At 46.8% G+C, this 11,885-nt stretch overlaps 1 protein-coding gene across 1 annotated transcript in view; it reads right to left on the reverse strand.

The window, feature by feature from the left end:
* LOC111950499 (uncharacterized) overlaps positions 1-11,543 on the reverse strand; it is a 98,960-nt gene extending 87,417 nt beyond the window's left edge. Inside the window, exons 1-5 of the mRNA XM_070434295.1 lie at positions 11,495-11,543; positions 11,275-11,431; positions 11,018-11,161; positions 8,003-8,094; positions 2,489-2,661 (exon numbers count right to left, since the gene is read on the reverse strand). Coding sequence (XP_070290396.1) covers positions 2,489-2,661; positions 8,003-8,094; positions 11,018-11,161; positions 11,275-11,431; positions 11,495-11,543 — 615 coding nt within the window. The remainder of the gene's footprint in view (positions 1-2,488; positions 2,662-8,002; positions 8,095-11,017; positions 11,162-11,274; positions 11,432-11,494) is intronic.
* Positions 11,544-11,885: the final 342 nt, after the last annotated feature.

Below are 11,885 nucleotides of genomic sequence, written 5' to 3' on the forward strand. Positions count from 1 at the left end.
CCCCTCTATAACTCCCTCTATAACTCCCTCTATTCCCCCCTCTATAACTCCCTCTATTCCCCCCTCTATAATTCCCTCTATTCCTTCCACTATTTCTGTGGGGAGAAGCTCCACAGGATGTTGATGAGGACTGAAAGGGCGGCCGGCGGTGAGCTAGGGGAGTGTGTTTTGATGAGCTCATTCTCTGCTTGTTTGGCCAGCTGACAAAGCCAACAAACTGAGGGAGAAAAGCAACCTCCTATTTTCTGTTGCTACCGCTGACCTACTTAATATTTCCAAGAACAACCTTTACAGAGGAAGAGGGTGACAAGCCAGGAAAACTCAGAATGCTATAGCTAAGAACAAGCAGCATTGTGACTCGTGATGCACCGATATGACATTTTTGGCCGATACCGATAACAAATTCTTATTTACAATGATGGTCCAGACAACACTGGGCCAATTGTGCGCTGCCTTATGGGACTCCCAATCACGGCCGGATGTGATACAGCCTGGATTCGAACCAGGGACTGTAGTGACGCCTCTTGCACTGAGATGCAGTGCCTTAGACTGCTGCGTCCATGTGTGTGTGTTAACTATTTAACTGTACTAGAATGCTTAAAAGGCCACTAAAATTCAAAATATCGGTTATCGGTATCGTTTTTTTTGTGGCAAGGAAAATATTGGATATCGGTATCGGCCAAAAATGTAATATCGGTGCATCACGAGTCACAATGCTGTTTGTTCTGTCTTTCCAGCAATTGTCAGCATTTTCCACCCTCTGTAGGCTAAGCATGTGTGATCCACAAAATATGTCTGACTGCCAGGGATAGATACGGTACTTTACTTAACACAATGTCAACAACAGGGTTCTAAGCAGAGACAACATGGTTCTTAGCACATTAATAAAGGGATCTTTTCAGACCACACAGAGAGGCTAGCAGCTAATAAGGAACCATGTGAGAGACGAGGAGGGGTTGAAGAGAGGAAATGGGGGACAAGAGGAGGCAGAAGAGATTAAGGGGTAGAGAGAATTCTCAAGGCTATGAATATAGTTTGTTTTTTCATATTTTTTTACATTTGAACATTTTGACCTTACAATACGGTTGAGTGAATGTGTTGCTAGACAAGCACTGTTGGCCACACTTGATAACTTGAAAATTAGCACGCGCAACAACTCTACAAAATGTGTCCTATTTGGATGGAAAACACAGCACCCTTTCTACGGGGTGTACAGTGTGGGTGTACAGTTATCGAAATGTCTCCCAGCAGACCATTCAAACAAAGACAGTATGAAGATAGGCAGAAACTGCTTCTCCAACAGAAATCCCTGATAAACACGGAGAGAAGAGACCGAGAAACGTGTGATCGAGAGGGATAGAGAGCAGTTGATTTGGGAGATATCCAGTGCTTGACTTGGACTGAAACTTATTTTGGGTGCTGGGACTGTTTATATTTAGGTGCAGGAGCTCCACATTACTTTTGAGATAATATTCTATAGAGGTCTCAAGCAGAAGAGCATTGGAGGTGCTGGTACTTTGATCCAACTGAAAATACATAATCTAAGTGATTGATAGTTTGTATTCAGCAGTCAAAAAAGTATGCCTTATTAACTTTGAAGAACTACTAAAACTGTGATTTTGTCAGACAGCATAGGCAGCAGTGCTATAGAGATGAGATGATGACTTGGAATGAAATAATAAAGTCATAAAATAAAACAAATGTAATATACACAACAACTGAAATATTTTATAGTAAAGTAATGTGAATAAATAATGGTTAATACTGTAAGTGATAACATTAATGGGCAGTCACTACCATCATTGGACTTTTATTAAATTGTTGTATTCTGTGTTGTTACAGCATTCAACCCAACCCACATAATAGTGCATTTAATTTAGAAGAACAAACAATCGAAACTGAAAACAGAGATAATTTTTTCATAATCTATCTGAAACGTATGCCTAACGAGCCCAGTACACCGGTATTTATTTTCCCAGAAACGTGTAAGCCCTTATTTGGCTTGAGGATGTCTGGTAGAAAAATTACACAGATGGCTACAGAACCGGCATTCATTTCATCCCTACTATAAAAAAGACCACTTGAGTCTAATTACATCCAGAAGCAAATCCTGTTTCAAAGCTGGCTTTAAAAACTATGCTAGAATTATTTCTGGTTATGTGCAAATAATATGCTGCCAGGGTCAGCATTATAATTTCCCAGCAGTAGGCTATGTGGAAAATATGAGCTCTAAGCCCTGACTGCAAAACCAAACCACCCTGGTTGATGGTTAGATTCCTTACTTATGCACTACACACACCCCTTGGGCCACTTCTTATGCAATCATCATAATCCTCAGCTCATGCCCCGTGCCTTCAAATGTTCTACTCAGCATCTGACAGCAGTACTGTTAGTGTTACAGGTTCTCTCTGTGTGAGCCTTGTTTACTTGTACACAGTCATGGGTACCAGGTATGGATTGACCAGGCAGCACTGCTTGACATCCATACCTTGGACAGCTCCAGGTCTTCTTGGTGCAGCGATGGTTCCCCTTCACTGGTCTCACTGTGGAGGCTGCTGTTGACTCCATTCTGCCGGCCACTGGTGATTGGAGAAAAAATTCTTAGAAGAATAAACCAGAGGTGCACAACATTTGTTTTATACAGCGGAAGTCTGGTTCTCCCTGGCACTCAATTGGCATTGCAGCACACCGGTCATTGATCGAAAGGAAAGGATGAAAACAAACATACATTGCAACCTTAGAGCACTAGAGTTGTGTACAGTACTACTGGTATGTAGACATTACAGTACTGAGTACCAACATCTTCAACAGGACATTGTTTGACAACTGTTAGCCCCATGGTGGTCACTCTCCTCATGGAAATAGCGATTACAGCATTGAGTCAAATAAAATACAATTTTATTAGTCACATATGCCGAGTACAACAGGTGTAGACCTTACAGTGAAATGCTTACTTGCAAGCCCTTAACCAGCAATGCAATTTTAAGAAAATACCTAATACCTAAGAGATAAAAGTAACAAATAATTAAAGAGCATCAGTAAAATAACAATAGCGAGGCTATATACAGGGGGTACCGGTACAGAGTCAATGTGCGGGGGCACCGGTGCCGAGGTAATCGAGGTAATATGTACAGTGGGGCAAAAAAGTATTTAGTCAGCCACCAATTGTGCAAGTTCTCCCACTTAAAAAGATGAGAGAGGCCTGTAATTTTCATCATAGGTACACTTCAACTATGACAGACAAAATGAGAAAATAAATTCCAGAAAATCACATTGTAGGATTTTTAATGAATTTATTTGCAAATTATGGTGGAAAATAAGTATTTGGTCAATAACAAAAGTTTTATCTCATACTTATGTTATATATCCCTTTGTTGGCAATGACAAGGGTCAAACGTTTTCTGGTAAGTCTTCACAAGGTTTTTCACACAACCTGTTGCTGGTATTTTGGTCCCAATCCTCCATGCAAGTCTCCTCTAGAGCAGTGATGTTTTGGGGCTGTTGCTGGCAACACGGACTATTCAACTCCCCAAAGCATTTTCCTATGGGGTTGAGATACTGGAGACTGGCTAGGCAGCACTCCAGAGAAGCGAATTGCAAATGCTTCTTACGAAGCCACTCCTTCGTTGCCGGCGGTGTGTTGTGGATCATTTGTCATGCTGAAGAGACCCAGCCACGTTTCACTCTTCAATGCCTTGCTGATGGAAGGGAGGTTTTTTCACTCAAATCTCACGATCATGGCCGCCATTCATTCTTCCTTTACACGGATCAGTCGTCCTGGTCCCTTTGCAGAAAAACAGCCCCAAGCATGATGTTTCAACCCCCATGCTTCACAGTAGTTATGGTGTTCTTTGGATGCAACTCAGCATTCTTTGTCCTCAAACCGACGAGTTGAGTTTTTAACCAAAAAAGTTATATTTTGTTTCATCTGACCATATGACATTCTCCCAATCTTTCTTCTGGAATCATCCAAATGCTCTCTAGCAAACTTCAGACGGGCCTGGACTATACTGGCTTAAGCAGGGGGGACACGTGTGCACTGCAGGATTTGAAGTCCCTGGCGGCGTGTGTGTTACTGATGGTAGGCTTTGTTACTTTGGTCCCAGCTCTCTGCAGGTCATCACTAGGTCCCCCCGTGTGGTTTGGATTTTTCTCACCGTTCTTGTGATCATTTTGACCCCACGGGGTGAGATCTTGCTGGAGCCCCAGATCGAAGGAGATTATCAGTGGTCTTGTATGTCTTCCATTTCCTAATAATTGCTCCACAGTTGATTTCCTTCAAACCAAGCTGCTTACCTATTGCAGATTCAGTCTTCCCGCCTGGTGCAGGTCTACAATTTTGTTCTGGTGTCTTTTGACAGCTCTTTGGTCTTGGCCATAGTGGAGTTTGGAGTGTGACTGTTTGAGGTTGTGGACAGGTGTCTTTTATACTGATAACAAGTTCAAACAGGTGCCATTAATACAGGTAACGAGTGGAGGAAGCGGAGCTCTTAAAGAAGCGTTACAGGTCTGTGAGAGCCAGAAATCTTGCTTGTTTGTAGGTGACCAAATACTTATTTTCCACCATAATTTGCAAATAAATTCATAAAAATCCTACAATGTGATTTTCTGGATTTTTTTTTCTCATTTTGTCTGTCATAGTTGAAGTGTACCTATGATGAAAATTACAGGCCTCTCTCATCTTTTAAGTGGGAGAACTTGCACAATTGGTGGCTGACTAAATACTTTTTGCCCCACTGTACATGTGGTAGAGTTTATTAAAGTGACTGTGCATAGATGATAAACAGAGGTAGCAGCAGCGTAGAAGGGGGGGGGGGCAATGGCCAATAGTCTGGGTAGCCATTTGATTAGATGTTCAGGAGTCTTATGGCTTGGGGGTAGAAGCTGTTTAGAAGACTCTTGGTCCTAGACTTGGCGCTCTGGTACCTCTTGCCGTGCGGTAGCAGAGAGAACAGTCTATGACTAGGGTGGCTGGAGTCTTGGACAATTTTAGGGCCTTCCTCTGACACCACCAGGTATAGAGATCCTGGATGGCAGGAAGCTTGGTGATGTACTGGGCCGTACGCACTACCCTCTGTAGTGCCTTGCGGTCGGGGGCCAAGCAGTTGCCATACCAGGCAGTGATGCAACCCGTCAGGATGCTCTTGATGGTGCAGCTGTAAAACCTTTTGAGGATCTGAGGACCCATGCAAAATCTTTTCAGTTTCCTGAGGGGGAATAGGTTTTGTCGTGCCCTCTTCACAACTGTCTTGGTGTACTTGGACCATGTTAGTTTGTTGGTGATGTGGACGCCAAGGAACTTAAAGCTCTCAACCTGCTGCACAACACCTCTGCCGATAAGAATGGGGGCGTGCTCGGTTCTCCTTTTCCTGTAGTCCACAATCATCTCCTTTGTCTTGATCACGTTGAGGGAAAGGTTGTTGTCCTTGCACCAAACGGTCAGGTCTCAGACCTCCTCCCTATAGGCTGTCTCATCGTTGATCAGGCCTACCTCTGTTGTGTCATCGGCAAACTTAATGATGGTGTTGAAGTCGTGCCTGGCCATGCAGTCATGAGTGAACAAGGAGTACAGGAGGGGACTGAGCATGCACCCCCGAGGGTCCCCTGTGTTGAGGATCAGCGTGGTGGATGTGCTGTTACTTACCCTTACCACCTGGGGGCGGCCTGTCAGGAAGTCCAGGATCCAGTTGCAGAGAGAGGTGTTTAGTCCCTGGGTCCTTAACTTAGTGATGAGCTTTGAGGGCACTATGGTGTTGAACGCTGAGCTGTAGTCCATGAACAGCATTCTCACATAGGTGTTCCTTTTGTCCAGGTGTGAAAGGGCAGTGTGGAGTGCAATAGAGATTGCATCATCTGTGGATCTGTTGGGGTGGTATGCCAATTGGAGTGGGTGTAGGGTTTCTGGGATAATGGTGTTGATGTGAGCCATGACCAGCCTTTCAAGCACTTTATGGCTATAGATGTGAGTGCTATGGGTCGGTAGTCATTGAAGCAGGTTACCTTAGTGTTCTTGGGGACAGGGACTATGGTGGTCTGCTTGAAACATGTTGATATTACACTCAGACAGGGAGAGGTTGAAAATGTCAGTAAAGACACTTGCCAATTGGTTAGCGCATGCTCGGAGTGCACGTCCTGGTAATCCGCCTGGCCCTGCTGCCTTGTGAATGTTGACCTGTTTAAAGGTCTTACTCACATCGGCTGTGAAGAGCGTGATCACACAGTCGTCCGGAACAGCTGATGCTCTCATGCATGTTTCAGTGTTGCTTGCCTCGAAGCGAGCATAGAAGTGATTTAGCTCATCTGGTAGGCTCGTATCACTGGGCAGCTCTCGGCTGTGCTTCCCTTTGTAGTCTGTAATAGTTTTCAAGCCCTGCCACATCCAACGAGCGTCCGAGCCGGTGTAGTACCACTTTTTTATAGACCAAGTCACTGGTGCTTCCTGCTTCAATTTTAGCTTGTAAGCAGGAATCAGGAGGATAGAGTTATGGTCAGATTTGCCAAATGGAGGGCGAGGGAGAGCTTTGTACGTGTCTCTGTGTGTGGTGTAAAGGTGGTCTAAAATTGTTTCTCTCTAGTTGCACATTTAACATGCTGATAGAAATGATGTAAAACTGATTTAAGTTTCCCTGCATTAAAGTCCCCGGCCACTAGAAGCGCTGCCTCTGGATGAGCGTTTTCCTGTTTTCTTATGGCAGTATACAGCTCATTGAGTGCAGTCTTAGTGCCAGCATCGGTCTGTGGTGGTATGTAGACAGCTACGAAAAATACAGATACAAACTCTCTAGGTAGATAGTGTGGTCTACAGCTTATCATGAGACACTTTACCTCAGTCGAACAAAACCTCGAGACTTCTTAGATATTGTGCACCAGCTGTTGTTTACAAATATACATAGGCCGCCACCCCGTGTCTTACCAGAGGTTGCGGTTCTATCCTGCCGATAGAGTGTATAACCCGCCAGCTGTATGTTATTAATATCAACGTTCAGCCATGACTCGGTGAAACATAACGTATCACAGTTTTTAATGTTCCATTGGTAGGATATGCGTGCTCTTGGTTCATCCCATTTATTTTCCAGCGATTGAACGTTAGCTAACAGTAAGGATGGCAAAGGCAGATTAGCCACTAGGAAATCAGTTAAGGATTTCAGTTTCTTTCTCCTGCGAATAACGGGGATGAGGGCCTGTTCGTGTGTTTGGACTATATCCTTCCCATTCGACTCATTACAGAAATGTTTTTTTCCCAATTCGAGGTGAGTAATCGCTGTTCTGATGTCCAGAAGCTCTTTTCGGTCATAAGACATGATAGCAGCAACATTATGTACAAAATAAGTTACAAACAATGTGAAAAAACCAACAATAGCACGATTGGTTAACTTCTTATGGCTGGGGGCGCTATTTTCACGTTCGGATGATGTCAGGACCCGGTGCGAGAAACAGTCACTAATAATCGTCAGAACCCAGAAGATGAGGCAGACACAGCAGTACTAGAGATGGTGGTTTAATTAAAGAACAAAATCTTCAGGCAAAGAAACTAAATCCACAATGTCCAAAAATAAAGCCAACCAAAAGGCACAAAAAATGAAATCTCCAAAATACAAAAGAAAACTCCACAAAGTGGTAAAAAAACAGCAGGAAAAACAAACCTCAAAAGACTACTCAAATAATACACAAGAACTAAACCAGAGAACTCTGGAAAATCCAACAAGAGAAATATCTGTATAAACAAGGCTTGGGCTGGGCTGGTGCTAACTACAGTGCAAACAAATAATTAGAGCAAGAAAACAAAAAGTACAAAAAAGTGCAATGGGACATCTAGTGACCAAAACCCGAACAGTCTTGGCCAAAAACCTGACAGAATCCCCCTCCTAGAACGGCTCCTGACGTCCTACAGCCTTCTCAGGGTGGAGGGTCCTGAACTGACGAATGAGGTGCAGGGTCCAGTATGTCCTTGCAGGAACCCAGGAGCGCTCCTCGGACGTAGCCTTCCCAGTCCACCAGATACTGCCAGGACCGCTGCACCGGCGGGAACCAGTATTCCGGTGGACGGTATAAGCCGACTGGCCACCGATGACACGGGCGGAGGGGGAGGTCTGCCTGCCGGATAAGGGAGAACAAACAACAGGTTTTAACAAGAAATGTGAAATGTTGGATTGATCTTAAGGGATCTGGGTAAGTGTAGGCGAAAAGTAACGGATTGATTCTCCTGTTAATCTTAAAGGGACCGATGAACCTCTGGACAGCTTGCGAGACTCCACCCGTAGTGGTAATTCTTAGTTGAGAGCCATACTCTGCCGGGGGTACAGGGTAGGACCGGGACGGCGACGTCTGTTGGCTTGTCGTTGTACTGCTGAGAGGAACGCAGAAGATTAAGACGTGCCTTCTTCCACGTAAGCCGACAGCGTCTGATGAACTCGAGCTGAGGCACTCTGATTCTGCCCTCCTGTCCGGAACAATAGAGGCGCATAGCCAAATGACACTCTGCGGGATATACAGTGGAGGAGGACACAAGGTGTTGTGCGCGTATCGGCCCAAACAATGAAGGATGACCATGTGGACGGGTTTTGGAAACCATGCATCTGAGGTGGTTTCACCTCTGATTCATCCTCTCAGTTTGGCATTGGACTCCGGATGGTCCTGAAGATAAACTGGCCTGGCCCCATGAGTTGCAGAAGCCTTCCAAAACCTTGAGCGAACTGGGACCTCTGTCGAAACCCTATCTTGCGGAATCCCAAAGACTCGGAACACATGTTAATCACCAACTCAGCTGTTTCCTTGCAAAGGTAATTTGTCAAGGAACAAACTGGCCGCCTTAGAAACCTGTCGATGATGACTAGGATCGTAGTATACCATGGGACGGAGAAGGCCAGTAATAAAGTTCCAACGAGATATGGGCCAGGGTCGGTGGGGGAATAGATAAGGGTGAAGGAGTCCTTGAGGGCGGAGGTGAAAGATTGCCCTGGCACACACGAACAGGTCTTGACGAAAGTGGCAACGTCTACTTTTATGTGGGCCACCATAACTTAGCTGGTGAACTCCAAGGTGCGACCTCGCCGGGTGAACGGTGAGGCAGAAGGAGTGCCTCCCACAGAAGACTTGGACCTTGCTGCCTTGGAACAAACAACCGATTAGCAGGACCTCCTCCAGGCCCGGTTCGATGGCTTGAGCTTGTTTCACGGTATCCTCCACTTGCCCGAATGCCACGATCTTAGCGGCCGAAGGACATCATGTCAGTCATCTTCTCGAATGGCAGGAGAGTAGATTCTGACAAGGCGTCCGGTTTGAGATTCTTCGACCCGGTCTATAGGTGAGATAAACTGAATCGGCGAAGAAAAGAGACCATCGAGCTGTCTGGAGTTCAACCGCTTCGCCTGCTGGATATACTCCAGATTTTTGTGTCCGTACAGCACTTGAACGTGAGAAGCCCTCGACCAGTGTGTCTCCATTCCTTCAATGCCATCTTAACCGTAGAGTTCACGATCCCCCACATCGTCCTCTCGGCGGGGTAAGCCGATGAGAGAAGAAGCGCAAGGATGAAGCTTCTTTCTTCACCCTCTGATGGACAGGACAGCTCCAACCCCAACCTCTGATGCGTCTACCTCCACCACAAAAGTTCATCCGCCGTTGGTAGTGTCGATGGGAGCAGAGAGGATGCGCTGCTTGGTCCTTGGAAGCCGTCTCAGCTTCTCTCCCCACAGAACCTTGTGTCACCCTGGTTACAGCTGAGAGAGGGGCTGCCACCGAGCTGAAGTTCTTGATGACGTGCGGTAAAAGTTGTGTAGCCCAGGAAACGCTGAACTTCCTTAACGACTTGGGGGTGGGCAATCCGCTACCGCCCCTACCTTCTTGGTCATCTGGACTCGACCGGTTCCACTATAATCCCAGGAATTGTACTCGAGAGGATGGAATTCACACTTTTCGGCTTAACGTACAAATGGCTGTCTAGGAGGCTTGAGCACTTGTCTGACATGCTTAGTGTGTCTTGAAGGGAGCTCGAAAAAGTGAGGATGCATCCAAGTAAAACAAACACGAAGATGTTAAGCATATCCCTAAGCAACATCGTTTATGAGCGCTTGAACACAGCCGGAGCGTTGGTCAGGCGAAGGCATCACCGAGTATTCGTAGTGACCAGTAGGCGTGTTGAAGCGGTCTTCCACTCGTCCCCGGTTTGATCGCACCAAGATGGATCGTTCCGCAGGTCAAGCTTAGTGAAGACAATGCTCCTGGAGCAGCTCAAGGCTGTGGCCATAAGGGGTAGCGGGTAGCGGTTACGACGGCGTTATGGCATTGAGTCCCGGTAGTCGATGCAAGGTCGTAATCCACCGTCTTCTTGGCCACAAAGAAAAAACCCTGCCTCCGCCGGCGAGTTAGATGGACGCATGAGCCTGCTGCCAGAGCGTCCTTGATGTAGGGATCCATAGCAGCTCGTTCGGGAGGAGAAAGGGAAAAAATCCGACCCTGGGAGGCAGTCCCGGAAACGGTCGATGTTGCAATCGTAAGGTTATGGGTGTAGTTTGGTGGCCCTCTGTTTGCTAAATACCAGTTTGAGGTCATGGTAACACTCGGGAACTCGGACAGGTCGATGGATTCAAGAGACTCGGAAGGGAACTCGGGAACTCGGGAAATACAAGTGTTGGCACGTAGGACCCAACTGCTTGATAGTGCCCACAGACCAGTCGATGTGAGGTTATGGCTGTGAAGCCAGGATAACCAAGACGAGAGGGAAACCGAACAGGAGATCATGAAGTTATCATTCCTGGTGTTGGGAAACGAAAGTCGCCAACGGGGTAGTGGCACGAGTGACAAGTCCAGATCCCAAAGGTTCTATCCAACGTAGTAACCCTATGAGGTCACTCAGAGGTTCAGAAGGAACGCCATTCTCTTTCGCCCAGACCCCATCCATGAATTACCTGCGGCTCCAAGTCTACCAAGCTTGAAGAGAAACTCGTGGTCGTCCAGGAAGGAAACTGGAATGAGCAGGCGGAGTTGGATGGATGGAGGAGGTTATGTTTCCCGTTACAGTCCTCCCAGGCCTGCACGGAGAGTGCGTTTCCCTGGAGCCCGACACGTGGAGCGGAATGGCCCGTTTGCCGCAATATAGACAGCATCGCTCCCTCTCCGGCGGCTCTCTTTCAGCTCGGAGATGCGTCCAACCTGCAGGGTTCTGGTGGAGCCAGCGAGGATAAGTGGAGACTCGGAGGCTGAACCGATAGGAGCTAGGTGAGCGGTCTACGGTTGAGTTCTCTCCTCAAGCGCTTGTCTATGCGTGAAGCCAACTTGATAAGGGACTCGAGGTTGTCCGTGGTTCCGATGGCCAGTTCATCTTGGATGGTGTCGAAAGACCCTTCAAAAAAACACCACGTGAGCGCCTCGTCGTTCAGCCACTTGTTGCTGCCACGTCGGAACTGGATGATGTCCGTCACGCTGCGCCGACCTTGCGGAGAGTCAGGAGCTGTTTGGCTGAGTCAGGGCGTTGGTAGGACCTTGAAACACTCGCTTGAATTCTCAGCAAAGTAGAGTAGCTGGCACAGCAGGACTTTGGGCATCCACACAGAGCTAGTAGCCCAGTAGGTGCTTTTTCGACAGCAGGGTGATGATATATGCTATCTTGACCGGCGTGGAAACACGATGGTTGGCAGCTCAAAGGAGAGAGAACATTGGGGTGAAAAACCCCTTACAAACACGTCGGAATCCCTTGAGGTGAACCGTTGGAGGCGGCAGACGAGGTTCAGCCAGGGGTTAACTGCCCAGGGCACTTGAATCTGATGAACTGAGCAGAAGCGGTTCCGGGAAATCGATCCGAAAATCTGCTTTATGGATCAGCAGCTCGAAGAAGTTGAGAATGGTCTAGCCATTAAGGCCTCTTGCCTGAACAGAGCATCTCTTCT

Source organism: Salvelinus sp. IW2-2015, linkage group LG23 (genome assembly GCF_002910315.2).
Source record: "Salvelinus sp. IW2-2015 linkage group LG23, ASM291031v2, whole genome shotgun sequence".
NCBI lineage: Eukaryota > Metazoa > Chordata > Actinopteri > Salmoniformes > Salmonidae > Salvelinus > Salvelinus sp. IW2-2015.